General features: G+C 44.1%; 1 protein-coding gene across 1 annotated transcript in view; it reads left to right on the top strand.

Annotated features, from left to right (window-relative positions):
* Positions 1-3,377: 3,377 nt before the first annotated feature.
* LOC122797904 (gastrula zinc finger protein XlCGF57.1-like) overlaps positions 3,378-25,918 on the top strand; it is a 128,706-nt gene continuing 106,165 nt past the window's right edge. The window contains exon 1 of the mRNA XM_044066423.1: positions 3,378-3,628. Within this exon, the coding sequence (XP_043922358.1) occupies positions 3,378-3,628 (251 nt within the window). The remainder of the gene's footprint in view (positions 3,629-25,918) is intronic.

The following is a 25,918-nucleotide window of genomic DNA, read 5'->3' as shown; positions in this document are numbered from 1 at the left end:
GTTCCATATGATTTCTATAGGCATCAAGAATGTCACCTATATCTGAGATATTTTTCCCTTTCTTTTCATGGTAGATACTTTTAATGTTATTAGCTTTTGATTGTATTGTATTGTATTTGATTGTATTTGATTGTATTTTGATTCTTGTGGATAAATTGTGCATTTATTTGGGAGAAGTGGCCAAGGTATTAATTTTTAGTTTTTTTTTAAAGCTAAACTAGTTTTAAGTGTTGGAATTTTGTTGTATTTATTGTTTAATACTTCTACTTTCTTTTTCATCTCCAAATTATTTTGATTTTTTTCAGCTTTTACTGACAAAAGTTTGGATTGTAGATCTAATAATTCAGCATCCCATTCTCTGTTTTTTTATACCAAGTTAGGATTTTACCATATATCTAAGCTTTTAATGAGTCCCATATCATTATTTTATTTATCTCTGTGGTGTAATTAATATCTAAGAAGAACTGTAATTCAGATAACCATGGTTTGAACTCTTTAATTTTAGTTATATATGCTGGAATTCTGGAGTTAAAGATTAATGGTTTGTACCCATTTTGAAGTTTTAGTATCAATGAATTGTGATCTGAAAGGGGGCAGGGAGTGATTGAGAAATTAATGATTTTAGAGAGTAAGTCATGGGCAGCAAATATTTTATCTGTTCTAGTTTGGGTATCAAATCTGTGATCTTGATGGGAGAACAACAAAGATTTATCTTCTTTAAATTTGAAAGTATCTATACGATGAAATGATTCTACCCACTTGTTTAAAGCTTTTGATACAGCAGATGTATGCAGCGGTCTTTTATTTGTAGTTTCAGAAATATCAAATATATAGTTAAAATCTCCTCCTAATATTAAATTGCTTTTATAATTATTGGAAATGAAATCCAAGTGTTTTTTAACCATTCCTAATCCAGTGCGTGGGAACCAGTATAGATTGGCTAGGGCTCATGTACTGTTATTATATTTAACTATTACTAATGCCATAAGGCCTTCTTTATCTTCATACTTCTAAATGATTTCTGGGTTAATCACATTTGTTTTCCATAAAATTGTTACCCCTTTTGTCTTTGTCTTATAAGTGGATTGCGCCAATATCATATATTCCTTGGGATTCCATTTGTAATTGTCATTTGTTTTGAAATGAGTTCCTTGAAGCAAGACTATTTATGCTTTGTTCAGTTTTAAATATTTCAGTAGATTTGATCTTTTGCTCACATTGTTTAAGCCATTGGTATTTAAAGATAATAAAGCTAAATCCACCTTAGGTTATGTAGACTATGTATTTTTTGTTTTATTGTGACTATTAAACATTTTCCTCTGATAACTATAAAGTATATGTTTGAGCTTTTAAAGGAAATTATCAGTTTTATACTTTGAGTGTTTACCAGTAAAGTAATGTTTTGGTCAGGCATACTAAAAATGTTTTTGTGAAATAAATTTAAATTAATAAATGTTAACAAAACTAAGATCCGCACTAGCCATGGAATGAAAATAATTCCTAATCTGATGGATAAACCCAAGTCCATCAGATTATCACTCATACCTTGACAATCCAGAACATCTGAGCTCCATAAATTGAATTATCATATGGAGAATATTTGTAATAGGAATAAGCAATATTTATATTATTTTGAACAGATATAGTACTATTGTAGATTAGACAGAATTAGAATTTGATATAAATGTCTACTTATTGTATAAGCCATTAATATTTTCGTGAAAGGTAGCTGACAAGCAATTCAATCATAGTAAAGTAGGATGTATCATATATAAAACCTCAGTAAAAGATTATAGCACACAGTTATTTAACACATTCACCCTTATTAAGGCTTTCAAAATGTATTACTTAATATAAATAGATCCTCTCAAAACTCAACATTCAGCCTAGGCGGCGCCCACAGGGGAAAAAGACCAATAGGCGCCTGAATGTCAGCAAGTTAGAACAGCATTCTGTGCACCAGAACCTCAAGGAGGACCTCGACAGTAAACTTGACTAACTCAGCTTTGGCACCAACAGCATAGAAGAGGACTGGGCAGACTTTAGTGATGTGGTCTACAACACTGCTCTCGCTCATTTGGACTTGAACACATGCAAACACCAGGATTGGTTTGATGATAATGATGACATTCAGAAGCTGCTGGATAAGAAGTGTGAAGCCTTCAGATCCCCCCAGGAAGACACTACATCCGTCTTCAAGAAAGCAGCCTATAACTCCATCAAAAGCAAGGTGCAAGCAAAGCTCAGAGAGATACAAGACTCCTGGCTTAGCAGAAAGGCAGATGAGATCCAGCAGTATGCTGATAGCAACAACTCCAAGTATTTCTATGATGCCCTGAAGACCATATCTATGGGCCATAGTCCTCTAGAACATCACCACTGCTCAGTGCCGATGGGTCCACCCTGCTTACTGACAAGAAAGCCATCCTGGAAAGATGGGCTGAGCACTTTAACAATGTCCTGATTAGGCCTTCCTCTATCAATACTGAAGTCATTGACTGCATGCTGCAAGTAGCCATTAACACGTCCCTGGAAGAACCTCCAAAGGAATCAGAGGTTAAGGAATCAATTAAGCTTCTCTCCAATAGTAAAGCACCAGGGTCTGACTCCATTCCTGCTGAAATCTACAAGACAGGGGACCAGTCTTGTTACAGAAGCTCACCAAGCTGCTCCAAACCATATGGCAACAGGAAGTTATCCATCAGAAGCTAAATGATGCCTCCATTGTCCATCTCTATAAGAGAAAGGGAAACAGGCAGTCTTGTGACAACCACAGAGGAATCTCTCTCCTGGTCATTGCCGGCAAAATTCTTGCCAGAGTCCTCAACCGTCTCATTCAACACATGGAAGATGGACACCTGCCAGAGAGTCAGTGCAGCTTTAGAGAAGGCCGAGGGAAACTGGACATATTTGTAGCACATCAAATTCAGGAGAAGTGCCAGGAACAAAACTGGGACCTTTATACAATGTTTGTGGACCTGGCTAAAGCCTTTGACACCATTAGTCGTGAGGGGCTGCGGCGGATCATGGAGAAGTTTGGCTGCCCAGGCAAATTTATCAGTATGTTGCACCAGTTCCATGATGGCATGCTTGCTCGAGTACTGGACGATGGAGACTCCTCTGATGCCTTCCCAGTCACCAGTGGAGTTAAGCAAGGCTGTGTATCGGCACCCATGCTGTTCAGCATGATATTCTTGGCCATGCTGGCAGATGGCTTCTGCAGTGATGAAAAAGACAGCATCAAGATTAGATAGAGGGCTGATGGCAGGCTGTTCAACCTGCAGAGGCTACAGGCCAAGACCAAGGTTGAAGAGGACTTTTTGCTTGATTTCCTGTTTGCAGATGACTGCGCACTCAATGCTGCCACAAAGGCCCAGATGCAGCAGAGTATGAACTGTTATTCCACTGCCTGCAGAAACTTTGGCTTCACAATTAATACTAAGAAGACTGAGGTTTTGCATCAGCCTGCACTGCAGAAGACGTATGCAGAACCAACTATCGCCGTTGAAGGTGAGATCTTGAAGGCTGTTGACAAGTTTACATACCTTGGCAGCACACTCTCCAGATTTGTGAACATTGATGACGAGGTAGACACATGCATCGCCAAGGCAAGCTCTGCATTTGGATGGTTGCGGGAGTCAGTGTGGGAGGGGAGAGGCATTAAACTGTCCACAAAGATGAAGGTGTACAAGGCAGTTATACTGCCCATATTATTGTATCCCTGTGAGACAAAGATTGTGCATGAGCATCATGCCAAAAAGCTGAATTGCTTCCATATGAACTGCATAAGAAGGCTGCTGAAAATTACCTGTCAGGACAAAATTCCAGTCACAGCTGTCCCCTGTCAAGTATCTATACCCTGCTGAGGAGAGCCCAAGTCAGGCGGGCAGGCCACCATGTATGTATGCCAGACACACGCCTCTCCAAGAGTCTGTTTTATGGTGAACTTGCAATAGGCAAACGTACACAAGGTGGGCAGAAAAAGCGCTTCAAGGATGCATTGAAAGTCTCTATGAAGAGCTTTGGCATTGACCCAGACTCCTGAGAAATCCTAGCGCAAGACCGCCCCGCCTGGCGAAACTGCATCAGCAAAGGTGCTATCTCCTATGAGCAGAGCAGGACCGCAGAGGTACAGAGGAAGCGTGAGCTGCGTAAATCCGCAGCTAACTCATTGCCAACCAACTCAAATGACCACTTGTGCCCAATGTGCAGTAGAGCTTTCTAAGCCCGCATTGGATTGATCAGCCACAGACAGACACACCATACTCTGTTAACCTCCTTGATGTGATGTCTTTGGTCATCGTCGACAACGATGGATGAACAACATAATACAATATATTTTACTGGATATATCAGAAGTTATATTTCATTGTTTACCAGCATTTAAGTAATCACTTTGTTTGTTGCTAACTTACTTAAAGCATCAAGTTTGTTTTATGTAAACATTGATGATGGTTAGTGCATTTTAATTATCAGTGTATCCATCTTCCTTCCCATGTCCTACACACAAGGATGTTCATATCTGTCATTTCATATTATAAAATGAGTGAAATTTTAGGTTAAAAACAACAAATTCACTTATTTTGATTAATGATTACAAGTTCCCTTTCCATATTCATAAATTGCCATTTTATGGCATATACTGAAAGGTTTTAGATTAAAATGGCAACATTCTATTTTGTATAATCAGCAAAGGTTAAACTGAGTGATTATTGTCAATTTAATACTATTTGTTCAGAATGTGATTGTTACATTCTGTGACATTCCTAATTCAGGCTTCTATTGTTTCCCTTGAACAACTTTGTCAGTTTGATGTCATGTATAAAACAGTACTTATTTTGGTAACAGCTTAAGTATTATGTATGGTCAAGATCGATTACAAAACCACAATTCAAGTTAAAGCAATTATATGACTTGTTATGCACACTTACTTGTATGAGAAAATCATCATGCTTCCCCTTGATGTTCAATGTAGTGTATGTCATTTATGACAAGTTAAACAGTAGTGTTATTATACACAAGCCCATGTTATTAAACTGAATGTCTGTTGTTTCTCTTGAACAACTTTGTCAGTTTGATGTCATGTATAAAATATTAGTTACCTTGGTAACTGCTTAAGTATTATATATGGTCAAGATGGGTTACAAGATGGGTTACAAAAACTACAATTCGAGTTAAAGCAATTCCATGACTTGTTATGCTTATTTACTTATATAAGAAAATCATCATGCTTCCTCTTGATGTTCAATGTAGTGTATGTCATTTATGACAAGTTGAAACAGTAGTGTTATTGTACACAAGCCCATGTTATTAAATCCTGTCTTTAATCTCTAAATTCAGCCGACTACATTACATAACTATTGTGGGGTTTTTTTTGTTTTTTTTTTATCAAGAATCAACTTAATGAGCTAAACAAAGTGTTGGGAGACCATCAGTATGTGTACATGTGGTTTAAAACAACCCTTTTATTTATATATATATATATATATATATATATATATATATATATATATATATATATATATTTATTTTTTAAACCAAAAATGTCATTACTGAGAATCATCTTGGAGCCTCCTCAGAGCCGTTAAGCATTATCGTCACTCTGTTTCTGTTACTACAGCAACCTGGGAACATCTGTTTCTGTTAATGTGTCTGTGTACTGCATACCAGAGGCTCACGATGCACCTGAAGCAAAGATTCACGTCACTGCAACTTCAAGCCTAAATTCCCTCCCTTTCAGCGAGGCAGCAGCCAGGAAAAGAACAGAGAGCAAACAGATCAAAACAAAAAAAATCTGCCAACAAGCCGCCACAAGAGACAACACACTCCTCCAGCCCTCCTACCTCCCACTCAGCATACATACAAACAAACCATTCTCTGCAAAAATATTCCAAATCACAGTTCTATTCACCCCCTTCCCCTGGTTCCAGGCTAAAACACCAAATGTCTCTTTCTAATACACAAGCATCAGTAAACCTCAATCACAAGCCACAACCCACAGCTTCCCAGAGATGAAAATGGCAACATATAATGGCTGCCATACACAGCTGCAGCCACATAAACCATGTTAGGCTTAATCAAACAGCACTCAAAGCTATTATACCTGCCATAATTGATATTATGTTTAGACAGAATAATAATGACATTTGTACTAGCTGCCAGGCACGGCTGCATCCACGCACACCATATCAGGATTGATCAAACAGCACTCGTAGCTGTGATACCTGCCATAATTGATATTAACTATATTTAGACAGAATAATGATGACATTTGTACTAAGAGCTTGCTGCTATTATTTAACTAGGATACACAACATTTCTAAATCATACTTTAACTGAAGAAGGCATTAGTCTCCATGATGGCATTTTTTTTCAAAACACTCTACTGTTACTGCTATTATATGTGATGTTAACTTATTACATTTGAGTCTGAACTCTGATGAATGGTACCTTGTTGAATTAGCTAATTAAATTATTATAAGTAAAAACAATGAAAAATTAACAAGATAAGTATTCAATGAGTTCAAGTAGGGGAATAGAAACGTCTATGTTTATGTTATATGTTGCTTTGTTTGGCTTATATATAATGTAAATAGTAGCCCATCTTGACCTACCTTTGTTTGTGAAGAATTACTAGACTTTTTGAACATTCTGAATAAATCATTACTATTCCTCAGTTGTTTAAAAAACCCTCCTTTTTAACTAAAAACAGATGACAAGTGATATACCATATCAGTTGATACTTTGAGAGATGTAGTTGAAAGAGTTTTTTTTTTTTTTTGGGACAGTTATCTTACAATCAGTTTTTTGTTTCTTCTTTCTAGCTTCAGTCCAAGGATTTGTTTCTTTTATTCTTTTAAGAGTAGGGGTCATCCATTCTATTTCTTCTGGGGTGGACACTATGTTGTTTTTGATGAATATAGTAGCTTCTTCTAAGTCATTAAAGCTTCTCATCTCATTGGCTAAAAGTATTTTTATCTTGGCTGAAAAGGCCAGCTGTGCTTTATTGTTGTTTTGTTTCAACAGTTTTATTATTGGCCAGACGTTTTTCCTTTGTTCTAGTATTCTGGAAGAATAATCATTGTCAAACCTTATCAGGCTTTGATTGTATTTTTAAGGGTGATTTTCTCCAAGCAGATTTTAATATTAGATGTAATGTGATCCTATCTCGCCTACATTCTCTACAGATGGGTTAGGAGCCGATCCTCGGCTCCGACTCGGCAGCTATACAATAGAATGCAGTCTCTTATTGGCTGAGTTACCTCGTATCCCAGGATGCACCACTACTGCTTCCCAGATCTCGTTTGCCGCTTCTGAAGCATAGACGTGGTCTCGGACTTGGCTGAGCTAAGTGCCTCTTAGTCAGATTATTTCTGTCTAGTTTTGTGCTAAAACTTACCCAAAAGCTGTTTTAACAGCTACTTGTTGTTGTGTGACTGCGTATTTAAAGTTTTTTGTGGTAAAATTGTATTTTCTTTTTTGGTGGTAAGTGATCCCGTTTAAGTTAGAGGGGCCTTGCCCTATCCTAGGTGTTTTAGTTAGAGTCTAGGCTGTCGTTTGTGTAGTTTTTTTTGTTGAAGTTAGTGTATTTGAATTAGACAGCCATGTCGAAGGAACATAGACAATCAGGTTTTAAAAAATGTTCCAAATGTAATTATAAAATGTCCATTACGGACGACCATTCTTTGTGTGTCTATTGTCTGGGCCCGAAGCACCTCCAGGAATCCTGTAGCATTTGCCACGCTTTTTCCTCTCGCCTCCTCCAAGAGAGGAAAAATAAGTTGCTTTTGAAAGGGCTTATTACCCCTTCCTTTGAGGAAGCCCTATCTTCTTCTTCCCCTTTGAGGAAGAAAAAATCTTCGGCTCCAACCAGCCCGTTGGATCCGGCAGCAAAAAAGTCACGGCAGGCTTCTCCGTCGGCTCCACGGACTTCGGAGCCGAGGGCAGAACGGTCTGCCTCGATGTCTCCAGCCTCGACTCCTCTGGCTTCGGAGCCGAGAGCTCAGGCGTCGAGAGGCGAGTCATCTCCATCGGCTCCACTGCCTTCAGAGCCGATGAGGGTTGCCCGCTCAGACTCTTCCCCTTCGGTGCCGAAGTCCCCATCAGCTCCGAGGAAAATTGCAGTGGTAGTGGAATCTCCCTCGGCGCTGATACTTCTCAAACCCATATGGAGCCGGTCCCCCAGTCTTTCGGAGCCGATGGAGAAGTCAACTCGGACCCGGTCGGTCTCTTCTCGGTCGTTGAGGATGTCTGATTCGGATGTAGACAGGGTGCTTCAAAGGCTTTTTCAGTCTCCGGTCTTTGCAAAATTGATCTCGGCTCCAGCCCAGTCGGCTCCGGAGCCGATTTCCCATCCTGCTATCTTGGTTCCTCCTCCAACAGCTTTGGTGCCGTTGGAGTCAGTGTTGGTGGAGCCAGTGGAGGTTGTCAGGTCGGGTCCGACCCTAACTTCCAACCCCACCCTTCGGGTCGGGGTTCGGTACGCGGACCTCCTCTGTCGGCCCCGGTGGGGGTGCTTCGGGACCGATCCTTTCAGTTCCGAGCCTTCCTCTCAGTGCGTCGGCTGCGGGAGTTCTGACTGCTGTTGTGGCCTTGGGGATTGAACCATCCCAGGACTCTGGGGGTCCCGCCTTCAAGGCCATGAGGAGTGCCTTGGCCAAATCCTCTCTGGCCACTTCTACCATCTCACCACCACCTTCCCTTGGCACGGAGACTGGCTCCTTTGCAGTCCCCCTGTCTCATGACAGCAGAGCCCTTGGGCCTGAGGTTACCCCCAGGGGGTTCCCTTCTTCCTGGAGGTCCCTCCGAAACGCTTTCGGAGGAACCTCCGAGGAAGAAACAGTGCAAGAGGAAGCACATCGACTCCCCTGATGAGTCTCTCACCTCGGATACCGACCTCGATGATGCGGAAGGGTCCCCCAAGTCATCCTCGGATGATGTATCCTTTGCGGACATCTTGGAGATCCTTAAGCAATGAGGCAACTGGCAGTCCAAACCCCCTTCTGCTGCGGAGTCGGTTTTCCTCAAGGCCTTCGGGGCTCAGCCCTCTGCCTCCTGGGTGTCTCCACCTTTCGATGAGCTTCTGGATTTGATCTCTCGAAGGGCGTGGGAACACCCGGATTCTGTTGAACCGGTGCCAGCTCACCCCAATAAATTCCTTTCATCTCCCCCTGATAAGGACTTTCTTTCGAAAGGAGTGGCTGTAGATGCCTTGGTGGTGGCATCTGCCACCCAGCAAGATGTGGCAGAAGCTTCAACGTCCATCCATCCTCCTAATAAGGAGTCTAGGAGCATGGATCGGTACGGGAAGCGTACCCTTGCTTCAGCGACCTTTACATTAAGGTCTCTGAACTACTTGACACATTTCACGAGACTGCAGAGGGATCTGGTCAAGGAGCTTTCGGATACCCTCTCCGGTAACTTACCTGAGCATTTGGCCCAGACGGTTAACTCCCAGTTGGCTACCCTGTCCTCCTTATCCAACTCATCCATGAGGCTCATTTCTTATGCAGCCGAAGGAGCGAGCAGAGCGGCGGGAACAGGTGTTGCTCTATGGAGACAAGCCTGGCTATTCCTGTGTCACTTTGCGGAGGCCTTTAAGTCTTCCTTTGCCGATGCCCCCTTTGATGGATCCTCACTATTTGGACCCAAGGTAAAGGACACCTTGACTCGCTGCGAACAGGAGGGTAAGACTTTAACTGCCGTAGGGGTCCGTTTTTCCACTTCCTTCAGACCTTATCCCAAGGCTAGAAGAGGAGGGAAAATGTGGTTCCGTAAGTCTCAAAAGCCTTACACATCACAGCAGAGCGATTCCCCTTCTAGAGGCAGAGGAGGGGGAAATTTTTCAGGGAGATGCCGTCCCAGAGGCAGCGGAGGCCCCCGCAACACTGGAGACCGCGAGTCCTTTCGTGGCTCCTCCTCCTTCCAGCATCCCTGAAGGAGTACCTGACTGTGCAACTCCCGAGCCAGTCGGGGGTCGTTTTTCGAGGCACCTAAAGGCCTGGGAAAATATCACTCAGGACCAATGGGTGCTCCGAATCATCGCCGGAGGTTACACCATTCCCTTCTCTCAACCCCCCCCCACCATCCCAAAGAATCCTGGACCCTCCATCCAGTCAACGGGATCTTGCAGCCAGCGAAATATCGAAGCTGCTTCAAAAAGGAGTCATCCAACCTGTCCCCGCAGACCAGGCCAGATCAGGGACTTACTCAAGATTCTTTTTGGTACCAAAAAAGACCGGGGACTTGAGGCCCATTTTGGATCTCAGCAAGTTAAACCGATTAGTGAAAAAGTCCAAATTCCGGATGGTCACCTTGCAATCCATTCTCCCGCTTTTGGAGAAAGGTGTTTGGATGTGCTCCATAGATCTCAAAGACGCCTATTATCACATTTTGATAGATCAGGCGTCGAGGAGACACTTGCGCTTCAGACTGGGAGACGGTCATTTCCAGTTCCGTGCACTGCCCTTTGGTCTCACCACAGCCCCCAGTGTGTTCACCAAATGTTTGGCGGAGGTGACTGCTCACCTGAGAAGTCTAGGATTCCAGGTGTTTCCATACCTAGATGACTGGCTCCTAACTGCCACCTCCAGGCATCTACTCTTGAAAACTCTAGCAGCCACTATCTCTCTAGGCAACTCCTTAGGAATCACCTTCAATTGGACAAAATCCGTATTGCTGCCACCGCAGCGTATTCTGTTTATTGGTGCAGAAATAGACTCAAGGCAGATGCGAGTCTATCTTCCTGCGGAAAGGATAGCAATGCTGCAGTCTCAGGTTCGGCATTACTCCTCAGACATCGCTCCAGCGAGAATGGTTCTGCAGCTGTTGGGTTCCATGTCAGCCACCATTCTTCTGGTCCCCTTGGCAAGGTTGCATATGAGGATACTCCAGTGGCTCCTATCAGTCCAGTGGTCTTATCAAGACCTTCCCTCAGTCACCACATATTGATCACAGAGATGTGCAAACAGGATCTTCGTTGGTGGCTTCTTTTCTCCAACCTGAATCTAGGGCGACCCTTCGTTCCCCACTCCCTCGCCACGTTGACTACGGACGCCTCCCAGACAGGGTGGGGGACATTATCTGGACAGGTCGGTCCAAGGCACATGGCACACCGACGAGTCTCTTCTCCACATCAATATCCTGGAAATGAGGGCGGTGCTTTTAACATTGCAAGCACTGCACGATCACCTCCCCCAGGGTACGATTGCCATTCAGTCCGACAACATGTCGGTAGTCTGGTACTTAACAAGCAAGGAGGGACCAGGTCTTACCCCCTTTGCAGAGAGGCCATGAAGGTATGGGATTGGGCGATTGCTACCAAACATTTCCTAGTGGCAACACACATTCCGGGGAGATCCAACGTGATAGCCGACAGACTGAGCAGAACTATTCTCTCCCCTCATGAGTGGTCCTTGAACGACAGAGTGGTAACACAGATTTTCACGAGATGGGGAGCTCCTTGTTGCGATCTTTTCGCAACTCCCCTCAATGCGAAATGCCAGCAGTTCTTCTCTCTCACCCCAGTTCTGGGGGAGATCCCCAAGGATGCTCTAGTCCAAGCTTGGCCCCCCAGTCTGCTATACGCTTTTCCACCGGTTCCCCTTCTCCCCAAGGTGTTTCAGAAGGCGATTCACTTGGAAAGCAAAATGATTCTAATCGCCCCATACTGGCCTCATCAAGTCTGGTTCCCCTTTCTTCACAAATATGCATTGGAGGGTCCCTGGTTCCTGGACCAAGTTCCGGACCTCTTGACGCATCAGTCAGGACAGCTCCATCAGTCCCTCCATTCATTGAAGTTAGCAGCTTGGCTACTCCTCTTCCGACCATAGTTAGGAGCCATTCTTTCGACCCTGAAGTCATGCATATTTTGTCCTCAGCCCACAAGACTTCTACTAAAAAGATGTATAGCAATAAATGGAAGAGGTTTGCTATTTGGGCCCAACTCCAAGGATTAGACCCTATGACAGCCTCGGTGTCAGAGGTTCTGAAGTTTTTAGCTTCCCTGTTCAACCAAGGTTGTTCGGTGTCTACCATCAAAGTTCAGTTGGCTGCTATTTCCAATTTTCACGAGAGCGTAGAACCACCTTTAATGAGCAACAAGTTGTGCAAAGCTTTTATTAAAGGAGCTTGGCTTCTACGGCCCCCTATATCTCATCCTGCACCACCGTGGGACCTTAACGTGGTGTTAGCTGCATTAACCTCATCTGCCTTTGAGCCGGCAGCAACCTGTGACTTAAAATTTCTTTCTTGGAAGACTGCTCTTCCAGTTGCTATTACATCAGCCAGGCGAGTTTCAGAACTTCAAGCCCTATGTGTCAAACCACCATACCTGGTATTTCACAAGGATAGAGTATCTCTTAGACCAAACCCATCCTTCATACCAAAGGTTTGTTCTAACTTTTGTTTGCAACAATCACTGGAATTACCGTTTTTTTTCCCTAAGTATTCAAACAGAGCTGAATATACTTTTCACAGCTTAGACGTGCACAGACAATTATGTTTCTATTTGGATAGGACACACCAAGCGCGAAAATCAGATCAACTGTTTGTGTCCTTTTCGGATAGTAAATTGGGTAAAGCCGTCACGAAAGTCACTATTGCCAAGTGGATCAGAGACTGTATCAGTCATATTTATCTCATTTCAAATAAGGAGCTTATACTTCCAGTGAAAGCTCATTCTACCAGGGCTATGGCCACTTCGGCAGCCTTTCATTCCAAGCTCTCTATTAGTGACATTTGTGCGGCTGCTACATGGTCTACTCTACACACCTTTATTTCTCACTACAAATTGGATGTGGCATCTAGGGGTCGAGCTTCCTTCGGTTCCACGGTTCTCAGGAGCGTTTTCCAGTGAGCCACCCAGGAATTAGGTGCTAGGGACGCTGTCCCATCTGTAGAGAATGTAGGTGAGATAGGATCACATTACATCTTTTAGTTAAGTACTTACCATAACTTTAGATGTATGGGATCCATCTTGCCTACATTCCTAATAACCCACCCTCCTTCCCCCTGCCTCGTAGACCAGAAGAGACCGGACGATCCGAATTCAACGTCTTCCTCTCTTGAAACACCTGGCAATGTTATAACAACAGTCTATGTGTGTGTGCATGTGTGTGGACAAACAAGATCTGGGGAAGCAGTAGTGGTGCATCCTGGGATACGAGGTAACTCAGCCAATAAGAGACTGCGTTCTATTGTATAGCTGCCGAGTCGGAGCCGAGGATCGGCTCCGAACCCATCTGTAGAGAATGTAGGCGAGATGGATCCCATACATCTAAAGTTATGGTAAGTACATAACTAAAAGTTCCTTGTCCAGAAATGAAAGAAATGTTATAACTATGGATCTAGGTGGAGTATTTGTTGAGTTAGAAGCAGGTTTCCTCAGTGCTCTATGCACCCTTTCAATCCCAAATGAAAGCATCTCTTTCAAGTCTAAAAATTCAGGAATCCAGGTTGTTAAGAATGAAATAATGTCTTCTCCTTCAGTGTCTTCAGGCAGACCAAAGATCCTTATGTTGTTTCTCCTTTTCCTGTTTTCTAAGTCATCTATTTGTTAAGCAGCCATGTATTCTGTTTAAGCAGAAATTCTTTTTGGAATTCTTCCTCTTTGAGTCTCCCTTCAATGTTATTTAGAGAAGTCTCTATATTTGTTATTTTTGTATGGTGTTGCTGTAATAGTTCCTTAAGAGTATGTCTGTTTTTGAGAATTTAATTTGAGGTTTTCTAAGTCATTTTTAAAACCATCCACCTTCAAAGATAGTTCCTGTAAGGTAGATGTCATCAACTGTAGTTCTTTTTTTCAAAGCAGCATCTGGATGAGAGCTCCTTGAATTGTTCATATTCAGTGACTCAATATATCTCCAAGTTACTTGACAGGAAATTGTTTTGTATATCTCCACCAAAATTGATATTTATGTAGTTTAGTAGTTTATCTATAGATTTCTGACGTTTTAAACTTGAAAATAATAAAAATTTCCTATATTATTATACTAGTTTATGGAGCTCTCAAAATTCAGTGCTCTCAGTTAGCTATCTAGGCTGCACCCTTGTTTAGGTCTTTGAATGTATAGATGTTTGTCTTAATCTAGTTCTTAATTCAGCTACTTCTACTTGACTTTTACTCAGCAAAGCGTCGCCGTCATCTTGAAATCTACTGCAGTATGAACAGGGATCTTAAGCACTCTGGTCAGGAAAGACACTGGTTGTTGGATCTTTTTTTTTAAAGAAAATTTGCATTGATTTCACATGTTTACAGTATATGCCCAGAAAGAGAGAAATTCAAGCTCACATACTGTTATGCAGTGTCATGAATACATTGAATAAGGTAATCTTCTACAGTTAACACAGTAAAAGTCTTGCTATTTCAATAGCGACATTCCAAGGCTATCCCAACCACTAGAAGTCTTAGTATGATTTTATAGGTCAAATTCTAATTGTTGACATTGGGTCTTTTTGATGTCTCCTAACAGTTCTTTTTGATGTCTCCTAACAGTTTGTTTCTTTTTTTTGTTCGCTGCCGTACAACCATCAGCTTCCTGCACACTGTTGGTGCATTCTTTCCTGTGAAAAGAAGGTTAATTGAAGCACTATTGATCTGGCGTTCATCAGGACTTTTTTGCCTATAACCCTCCCCATCCTCTGGTGAGTGATGTGATCACCCAATGTCCATGCTTTCACACTCATGATGCAGAGGGTTTCATCACTATCTTGGCTGGACCAAGCTCACTTATCCTTTCTTTAGCTTTATTTATTGTTTGCTTGTTGATGATTGGCTGATTGGAGCAACCAATCATTCCCTCCAAGACAGATGAGCTGCCATTCACTTCCACCTTTCCCCTGCCAACTCTTCAGTATGTTAGCCACTATTTGAAGTTGAATCATGTTGCCCACAGTTCGGTCCTCTTCCCTTTATGCCATACAGCCGGGTGTTTGGGTCCGTTTGGATCAGCTGCTCATGATCTTGTCTTTACAGATTAAAACTTTAAAGTTTGTTGTCTTCACTAAGTGAGCAATCTCTTCTTTTCTCAGGAAGGTTGGCTGGATGGCTGCCAGTTGAGGTGTGAGAAGACAATGACCTGTGCTGATTATTTTACAGGATGGTCACTTGTGACATGTGCCCAGCAGGTGGGCAGAGGATTCATCGTCGGGATACTACTTTATCTCTCTCTTCCTTCTCTAGGTATGCACGATTCTGTTGTTCTCCAAACCCAAACTAGCCTAAGCTGCATCATTTTCTCCACTCTAGCCTCTTTATCTGGAATACAGTTTCCGTAAATGCTCTAGATGTTAGTCAGAATTTATGCGCACTTTTCTGTGAAAAATGTTGAACCTAGAGCTTGTTAAACAACCCCTGCACCTGTCTGAAATGCTTGTGTATTTCATGCATCATTGCAACCTGCCACAGACTGCGGTGCATTAAAACATAAGAGAAATATCTTTGCCTAAATGGTACGATAGTGTAGACTCATTTTAGTTTTGCAGTTACTAGTTTAATTAGTACAGTCTGATGAGCATGACATAATAGAGAGATTTTCTACCCTCTGTTTGCATTGTAACTCATGACTACACTAAATGTAATTTTATTTCACTCAACTGCTAACACAGTTTATGACAAAGTGTTATTTGAGTCACTACATTCAGCTAATTAACAAGTAAAATAAATAATGAATACTAGAGGAGCTAAATGTTTCCGAATTTCAGTGCTGAGAAAGCATTTGGCACAGAAATTGTGTGTATACTAACAAAAGAAGAGAGAGAAGTTAAAGAGATGGTGTGGTAGTCGACTTGTAAAAAAATACAATAGTAACATAACAGAAGAATTCCAGTAATGGCCAGTCTTTATACACAGTTATTGATTAACAGTAGCTCTTTTCTTGTTTATTTTGTATCATTTTTTTTTTGCTGTGTTTAAATTCTGGAAGGATGCAGTCTAACTGTACAATTCCTTCCCATTTTTATTTTCAGGATGTCACATCCCAGTGGAGCACCTTTGGATGTTGATCAGGAAAGATGAGACCATCCTACCTAATGACACTGAAGGAAGACTGATAGTGGAGAAAAAACGTCCTGGTAACATTATTGTTAGTAAGTACATGACAGTGTTCCATTGTTACTAACTACATGACAAAGTGTTAACTTGTTAGTAAGTACATGACAAAGTGTTACATTGTTAGTAAGTACATGACAAAGTGTTACATTGTTAGAAAGTACATGACAAAGTGTTACATTGTTAGTAAGTACATGACAAAGTGTTAACATTGTTAGTAAGTACATGACAAAGTGTTACATTGTTAGTAAGTACATGACAGTGTTCCATTGTTAGTAAGTAAATGACAAAGTGTTACATTGTTAGTAAGTAAATGACAAAGTGTTACATTGCTAGTAAGTACATGACAAAGTGTTACATTGTTAGTAAGTACATGACAGTGTTCCATTGTTAGTAAGTACATGACAAAGTGTTACATTGCTAGTAAGTACATGACAGTGTTCCATTGTTACTAACTACATGACAAAGTGCTCTATTGTTAGTAAGTACATGACAAAGTGTTACATTGTTAGTAAGTACATGACAAAGTGTTACATTGTTAGTAAGTACATGACAGTGTTCCATTGTTAGTAAGTACATGACAAAGTGTTACATTGTTAGTAAGTACATGACAGTGTTCCATTGTTACTAACTACATGACAAAGTGCTCTATTGTTAGTAAGTACATGACAAAGTGTTCCTTTGTTCTCACACTTGAGTAAGTTAATAGTTCAGGGTGAGTTTTAAAATGAAGTGTGCCCACTAGGGAAATATGCATCAGCCCTCTGAATGTCTGACAACACTATAGCTCTGTGGCATACAGGGACATAGCACTGACTGTCACCCAGACAAACCAAGATTGATTAGCAGTTTGGGCAGTGGAGAAGGCAGGAGGAGTTGAGTAAAAAGAAGTGGTTCTCATCAGCTGTTACATTTCTGGGGGGAGGGTGGGTTTTCTACCTGTGGTCTAGTACTCCCTGGCAATCACATGGTAGATGGCCATTAAATTTAACATACAGGGTGCCAGAATGAATTGGTACTATGTATGTTGATGCATATTTTAAACAGTTTTGTGCAGCGAGAACCTGAGCAAAATCCCTGTTCTACAGAGACAGCTTATATGATGCTGTGGTGTTGCTTCATGTAATGGCCATGATGGTCCCAGCCTTTTAGAGTTCATACTGAGTTCAGTAAATGTGGTATCAGTTGAAGCAACTCCAAACAATTTTTCTTGTACCAACAAAGCCCTACTTTAAGCTCCCTCATTTATGATTGAAGGAGGAGTTATTGTCGTAAGGGAAGGGGAGTGTAGATCTTCACACTCTGAAGATGTACTTGGTTAAAAGACAAAAGTTGTAGCATGATGCAGAACTTTACCCCTTAGAAGCACTATGGTACTGGTTGTTGATGCAGCACATTACCCCTTAGCAGCACTGTGGTACTGGTTGTTGATGCAACACGTTACCCCTTAGCAGCACTGTGGGTACTGGTTGTTGAAGCAGCACATCACCCCGTAGCAGCAGTGTGGTACTGGTTGTTGATGCAGCATGTTACCCCTTAGTAGTACTGTGGTACTGGTTGTTGATGAAGCAGGTTACCCCTTAGCAGCACTGTGGTACTGGTTGTTGATGCAGCACCATACCTCTTAGCAGCACTGTGGTACTGGATGTTGATGCAGCACATTACCCTTAGCAGTACTGTGGTACTGGTTGTTGATGCAGCACCATACCCCTTAGCAGCACAGTGGTACTGGTTGTTGATGCAGCACGTTACCCCTTAGCAGCACTGTGGCAATGATGCAGCAGGTTACCCCTTAGTAGCACTGTGGTACTGAGTGTTGATGCAGCACCTTACCCCTTAGCAGCACCATGGTACTAGTTGTTGATGGTGCACATTACCCTTTAGCAGCACTGTGGTACTGGTTGGTGATGCAGCACATTACCCCTTAGCAGCACTGTGGTACTGGTTGTTGAAGCAGCATGTTACCCCTTAGCAGTACTGTGGTACTGGTTGTTGAAGCAGCACATTATCCCTTAGCAGTATTGTGGTACTGGTTGTTGATGCAGTACCTTACCCATTAGCAGCACTGTGGTACTGGTTGTTGATGCAGCATGTTATGCCATAGTAGCACTGTGGTACTGGTCATTGATGCAGCAGGTTAACCCTTAGTAGCACTGTGGTACTGGTTGTAGATGCAGCATGTTAACCCTTAGCAGCACTGTGGTACTGCTTGTTGTTGTAGAATGTTATCCCATAATATCACTGTGGTCATGGTTGTTGATGCAGCACTTTACCCTTTAATACCACTGTTTTACTGGCTGCTGATGCAGAATGTTGCCCCATAGCAGCACTGTGGTAGTGGTTGTTGATGCAACATGTTACCCCTTAGTAGTACTGTGGTACTGGTTGTTGATGCAGCAGGTTACCCCTTAGCAGCACTGTGGTACTGGTTGTTGATGCAGCACCATACCTCTTAGCAGCACTGTGGTACTGGATGTTGATGCAGCACATTACCCCTTAGCAGTACTGTGGTACTGGTTGTTGATGCAGCACCATACCCCTTAACAGCACAGTGGTACTGGTTGTTGATGCAGCACGTTACCCCTTAGCAGCACTGTGGCAATGATGCAGCAGGTTACCCCTTAGTAGCACTGTGGTACTGAGTGTTGATGCAGCACCTTACCCCTTAGCAGCACCATGGTACTAGTTGTTGATGGTGCACATTACCCTTTAGCAGCACTGTGGTACTGGTTGTTGATGCAGCACATTACCCCTTAGCAGCACTGTGGTACTGGTTGTTGAAGCAGCATGTTACCCCTTAGCAGTACTGTGGTACTGGTTGTTGAAGCAGCACATTATCCCTTAGCAGTATTGTGGTACTGGTTGTTGATGCAGTACCTTACCCATTAGCAGCACTGTGGTACTGGTTGTTGATGCAGCATGATACGCCATAGCAGCACTGTGGTACTGGTCATTGATGCAGCAGGTTAACCCTTAGCAGCACTGTGGTACTGGTTGTAGATGCAGCAGGTTAACCCTTAGCAGCACTGTGGTACTGCTTGTTGTTGCAGAATGTTATCCCATAATATCACTGTGGTCATGGTTGTTGATGCAGCACTTTACCCTTTAATACCACTGTTTTACTGGCTGCTGATGCAGAATGTTGCCCCATAGCAGCACTGTGGTACTGGTTGTTGATGCAACATGTTACCCCTTAGCAGCCCTGTGGTACTGGTTGTTGATGCAGCACATTACTCCTTAGCAGTACTGTGGTACTGGTTGTTGATGCAGCATGTTACCCTTCAGCAGTTCTGTGGTACTGGTTGTTGATGCAACATGTTACCCCTTAGCAGCCCTGTGATACAGGTTGTTGATGCAGCAAATTATACCCTAGCAGTACTGTGGTAATGGTTGTTGATGCAGCATGTTACCCCTTAGCAGCACTGTGGTACTGTGTGTTGATGTAGCACATTACGCCTTAGCAGCACTGTGGTGCTGGTTGTTGATGCAGCACATTACGCCTTAGCAGCACTGTGGTACTGGTTGCTGATGCAGCATGTTATCCCTTAGCACTGTGGTACTGGCTGATGATGCATCATGTTACCCCTAAGCAGCACTGTGGTACTGGTTGTTGATGCAGCATTTTACCCCTTAGCAGCCCTGTGGTACTGGTTGTGGATGCAGGATGTTACCCTTTAGCAGCCCTGTGGTACTGGTTGTTGATGCAGAACATTACCCCGTACCAGCACTGTTGTACTGGTTGCAGATGTAGCACATTACCCCTTAGCAGTACTGCGGCACTGGTTGCAGATGCAGCACGTTACCCCTTACCAGTACTGCAGTAATGGATGTTAAGTTGTCAAACTCGCCTTCATTCTTGCTGGATGGGTTTGGAGCCGATCCTCGGATCCGACTCGGCACTTGCTAAGCTCGAGAACTCATTTTACCAGTTCGAGGCAACCCTATATCCCATGATGCAAGCCTTGACTACCCCAGATCTCGTTTGCCGCTTCGCGAAGAGGTCTCCTTTTTACCAGCTCAGGTAAAGCTTCAATTTGTTAAAGATTAGTCTGGGTTTTCTCCCTTATTTCCTATTTGTCTTTTATTGGGTATATTTTTTATACTTATACATAATCTCCTACCCTATATTCCCCTTCCTTTGTGTTAGGATTTATTTCCTTTCTTCAGGCCTTAAGCCTCCCTCACAGTTAATTCCTGTCAGATTGTGTGTTGTGTGTTTTTTGGGGGTTAACTGTGTGACTGTTGTGTGTCTGTCTGTTTTTGGACATAATTATGTCTAAAGAAGTGAAGGTCTCAGGCTTCAAGAAGTGTGACTCGTGCTGCCTTTACACCTGCAGGACTCCTGTGCCATTTGTCACTCCTTTAGCCAGAGAGTCCTGCAGGAACAAAGAAATAAATTGATTCTTCATGGCTTGTTAAAGCCAGAGGGTTCTCCGACCAAGGCTGGGTCGGTTAAACCCTCTAAGCCATCTCGAGCCCAGGCTGTAGTTTCCAAGCCTTCGGCTGTGGCTCCGACTCCTTCAGAGTCGAGATCGGCTCCGGCCGGAGCTGATCTTTCCACTTTGGAGGTTGTTGTGTCGGCTCCGTCTGGCTCCAACACACAAATACCCATTACTTTGTCGGCTCCGGCCGGAGCCGACATGTCTTTATCCAGTATTGGAGCCGACAAGTCTTCAGCTCCATTTGGAGCCGAGGGGTCTTCGGCTCCGATGGCTCCATCCAGGAAGAGATCTCGGTCTCCTTCCCTGGAGTCGATTCGTTCGGCCCCGGGATCTCCTCTTCTGTCGGAGCGGAGCCGATCTTCAAGATCTTCCAGGCTGTCAGACCACGATTTAGAGAGGGTGGTAAGCAGACTGTTGAAGTCACAGGCACTAGTCCACATGCTCCATAGCCCGTCTCAACAGACGTCTGCTATTTCTCATCCCCCTGAACTTCCTCCTCCGACAATCCTTCAGAGTTCGGAGCCGGAGCTTCTCGGAACGGTGACCGTGGGTGCGCCGTAGCCGATACTTCCCCTTTTGGCTCCGACATCTTCGGCTCTGATCTCCTCCATGAGACCTTCTTTGGAGGGATCCGGTTGTCGAGTCTCCCTTGTTGGCTCCGAGGGGGTGAGTGGCATCGGACCCTTGTCCGACCCTGCTCTCCCTCTTGGAGCTTCGGCATTGGTGAGCTCAGCACCGACATCGGCTTTGGAGCCTTCTCTTTTGGTGGGGCCGGGGATTCCTGTTTCTTCGGAGTGGGATTCTTCTGGCCTCCCTGGGAGAGGAGCCTTCGAGGTGATGAGGAGTGTCCTAGCCCCTGAGCTAGTTCAACGGTCTATTCCGTTAGCTCCTCCATCTTCGGTGCCTGTTGATGTCTCTTGCCAGTCTCTTGCTCCCGGACCCAGAGATCCATCGCCCCAGGTTTCCCCATTGGGAAGAACTTCCTCTTCCGAGGTTTCTCCTGCAGCAGAACCCCCACGTAAGAGGACATGTAAGAGGAAGCACACAGACTCCCCTGAGTCTACTACATCAGATACCGACTTAGATGAGTCGGAGGGTTCCCCACGGTCCCCCTCTGAGGATGTCTCCTTTTCAGACATCCTGGAACTCCTTAAGCAGAGGGGGAACTGGCCTTCCATTGACCCCTCCGAGGATGAGTCGGTATACCTGGAGGCTTTTGGATCTCGACCCTCCACCTCCTGGGTGTCTCCGCCTTTCGACACACTCATGCAAGTAGTGGCTCAGAAGGCGAGGGCAGCCCCGGATTCTGTGGAACCAGTTCCTAGGAGGCCCTCCAAATTCATTACAGCCCCTGCAGACAAACAGTTTCTTTCTAAGGGCGTCCCTGTTGAAGGAACTAGGTGAAGTGGTTCAGGATCCTTCGGCAACTGGGGCTCAGGAAAAAATTGCCTCAGAGCTAGGAATCCTCAATTCTTTGACTAACTCCTCCATGCGGCTCATTTCTTATGCAGCCGATGGGGCGAGTAGGGCCGCAGGCACAGGAGTGGCACTTAGGCGTCAGGCCTGGATGCGGCTTTGTAATTTTGCAGACCCTTTTAAGGTGTCCTTCACCAATACCCCCTTTGACGGTTCGGCTTTGTTCGGGCCGCAGGTGAAGGATACATTGACCAGGTGTGAGCAAGACGGCAAGACCCTTTCTGCCATAGGAGTCCATTTCTCCACCCCTTCAAGACCCTATCCAAAGGGTCAGAAGGGAGGGAAAATGTGGTTCCGTAAATCTCAAGGAGTCATGCGGACACACGTGGTCAATTTACCCCAGAGGCAGAGGGGGTAATAATAGGCGCCGCCCTAGGGGCAGAGGGGTCCGCAGAATCAGGGTAGCAGGGAGACTCTCCTGATAAACCCTTCCAGCATCCCTGAGGTGTTGCCCGACTGCCCACCCTTGGAGGCAGTTGGGGGAAGATTGTCGCTGTACCCAATAGCCTGGCGTTCCCTCTCTCAAGACAAATGGGTACAGTCGATCATATCTGAGGGCTACAATATCCCTTTCGAGAGGTATCCTGTTCCTCATCATTCCCTTCCAGACATCTCACCCGGTCTAAGGGAATTGGCAAAACAGGAGGTATCAAAGCTCCTAGCAAAAAGAGCCATCCAAATAGTGCCAGCAGACCAAGTAGGATCCGGCATCTACTCAAGATTCTTTTTGGTCCCCAAAAGGACGGGAGATTGGAGACCAATTTTAGACCTCAGCAAACTAAACAAGTTTGTCAAGAAGGCAAGGTTCTGGATGGTCACGCTTCAGTCCATTCTACCCTTTTTGGGCAAGGACAACTGGATGTGCTCAATAGACCTTCAGGATGCGTACTATCATATAAAGATTCACAGGCGCTCCAGAAGGTTTCTCCGCTTTCGGCTGGGGTCCAGTCATTTTCAATTCAGAGCCCTGCCCTTTGGCCTCACTACAGCCCCCAGAGTGTTTACCAAATGTATGGCAGTGGTTACGGCTCATCTGAGACGTCAAGGATTCCAGGTGTTTCCGTATCTAGATGACTGGCTCCTCTCTGCCACCACCAGGCATCAACTTCTCAAGGCCAGAGACTACACTCTGCAAACCTGCAAGCAATTGGGGATTTCAATAAACTTCAAAAAATCTTCTCTGTCGCCTTGCCAATCTATTACCTTTATAGGCGCAGAATTAAACACTGTCAGCATGTCAGCTAGACTCACAGAACAAAGAATTCTGGACATTCAGAAGTATGTTCGGATCATATTACTCAGCAAGAAGATCAGAGCCAAATTTGTCCTGAAGGTTCTGGGTCTTATGGCTGCGGCCATTGTTCTTCTGCCATTAGCCCGCTTCCACATGTGTCTTCTGCAGTGGATGTTGTTCGCTCAATGGTCATTCCAGCAACTCCCCATGAGTCATGAGATTTTTGTCACGCAGTCGTGCAAGAGTCATCTAACCTGGTGGATGTCTTCTCCTCTGCTCCATCAGGGCCGACTCTTTGTTCCCCCAGTTCCGGTTGCCACAGTCACTATGGATGCCTCTCTGATCGGGTGGGGGGGGCATTATCAGGGCAGGATGGTCCATGGGACTTGGCAACCCATAGAATACCATCTGCACATAAATGTCCTAGAGATGAGAGCAGTGCTTTTAACGTTGCAAGCCCTCAGCGACTTTCTTCCCTTAGGGACTATTGCAGTTCAGACGGACAACATGTCTGTAGTCTGGTATATCAACAAGCAGGGCGGGACCAGGTCCTAACCACTGTGTCGAAGCTCTCGGACTTTGGCAATGGGCAATCTCCTCTCATCGGTTTCTGATAGCAATGCATATCCCCGGGAGATCCAACCTTTTAGCGGACAGACTGAGCAGAGCTATTCTCATGCCACACGAGTGGTCTCTCAAACAATCGGTAGTGGACGAGATTTTTCAGAAGTGGGGCTTCCCTTCCTGCGACCTTTTTGCTACACCCAAAAACAGCAAATGCCCGGACTTCTTCACCCTCTTTCCTCTACCAGGCCATTCCCCGAGAGACTCTCTAACCCAGGATTGGCCCCGGGGACTTCTGTATGCTTTTCCTCCATTTCCACTGATACCACAAGTTATTCAGAAAGCTACCGTATTGAGAGCCAAGTTGATCCTCATTGCCCCTTACTGGCCTCGACAGATTTGGTTTCCATCCCTGCATCGTCATCTCCTGGCCCAGCCTTGGCATCTGGACCCAGTTTCAGATCTTCTGACCCACCAGTCGGGTCAACCGCACCGGGCCATTCATTCTCTCAACCTCACTGCTTGGTTGCTCCACTTCCTTCCTTAGCCAGGCTTCCTATGATCTCTAACCCTGTTAGGAACATCATAGTAGCTTCTCTAAAGTCCACCACCAGAAAGATTTATGCTAGTAAGTGGAAACGTTTTTCTTTCTGGGCAAAGTCTAAACACATAGATCCCTTTACTGCTCCACTGCATTCAGTTTTGGACTTCTTAGCAGAGATTTTTCAATCGGGGTCTTCTTCTTCTACAGTAAAAGTCCAATTGGCAGCAATCTCTAATTTTCATGTTGGGTTAGCGGATCAAAGCATTATGTCCCACAAGCTTTGCAAAGCCTTTCTGAGAGGTATATTTCTCCTGAAGCCTCCAATCAGAGATCCTCCTCTGCAATGGGATTTGAATTTAATGCTGGCATCCTTGATTCTACCCCCCTTCGAACCGGCTGCTACATGCTCCTTAAAGTTTCTTTCCTGGAAAACAATTTTCTTGGTTGCTGTTACTTCAGCTAGAAGGGTTTCTGAACTTCAGGCCCTCTGTGTCCGTTCCCCTTACTTGGTTTTTCACAAAGATAGGGTGTCTTTAAGAACTAATCCATCTTTTTTGCCCAAAGTTGCTTCCCAGACAAATCTTAACCAATCTTTTGATTTGCCAGTTTTTTTCCCTAATTATTCAAACAAAGCTGAACAAAAACTTCATTGCTTAGATGTCCATCGTCAGCTCAGATATTATTTGGACAGAACTAAACAATTCAGAAAATCTGATCAACTATTTCTTTCTTATGCAGAGAACAGAAAGGGTCTCCCAGTCTCTAAAGTGACCTTATCCAGATGGCTGTCTTCTATCATTTCTTATGTTTATCATCTTAAAGGCAAGCAACTATCCTCAAAACCAAAAGCACATTCTACCAGGAGCCTGTCCACATCCACAGCTTTTCAGGGTAGGCTACCTATTGACACCATTTGTGCAGCAGCCACTTGGGCCACTCCTCACACCTTTGTCTCTCATTACAAATTGGACTTGGCCTCCAGGGACAGGGCTAGGTTTGGTTCCACAGTTCTCAAGAGTCTGTTCCATTGAGCCACCCAGGATAGAGGTACTAGGGACGCGGTCCCATCCAGCAAGAATGAAGGTGAGTTTGACAACTTAACATTTAGAAGTTATGTACATACCATAACGTTCCATGTTAGTTGTCTTCTCTCGCCTTCTTTCTTGATCCCTCCTTCCCCCTGGCCTGGACTGATCTTGAGGTTGTACCTTCCTTTTGTTGGGGGTGTTGTCACTCTTTCCAAGAGTTGCCAGTAGGAAGAGTCATTTTTGTTAGTGGCTATTGGCCTAGTTTCTCCTACAGTTAGTAATCTTCTTCCTGGAGAAGAAGTGTTTTTGGCAGGGTTTTCTTCTAGCTACCAAACGAGATCTGAGGTAGTCACGCCTTGCATCATGGGATATAGGGTTGCCTCGAGCTGGTAAAATGAGTTCTCGAGCTTAGCAAGTGCCGAGTCGGAGCAGAGGATCGGCTCCGAACCCATCCAGCAAGAAAGAAGGCTAGAGAAGACAACTAGCATGGAACGTTATGGTATGTACATAACTTCTAATTTTTGATGCAGCACCTTACATCTTAGCAGCACTGTGTACTGGTTGTTGATGTAGCACAGTACC

Source organism: Protopterus annectens, chromosome 3.part1, assembly GCF_019279795.1.
Source record: "Protopterus annectens isolate FY-2018-M chromosome 3.part1, PAN1.0, whole genome shotgun sequence".
Classification (NCBI taxonomy): domain Eukaryota; kingdom Metazoa; phylum Chordata; order Ceratodontiformes; family Protopteridae; genus Protopterus; species Protopterus annectens.
The sequence above is the reverse complement of the archived record's forward strand: the minus strand, read 5'-3'. Positions and strand labels throughout refer to the sequence as shown.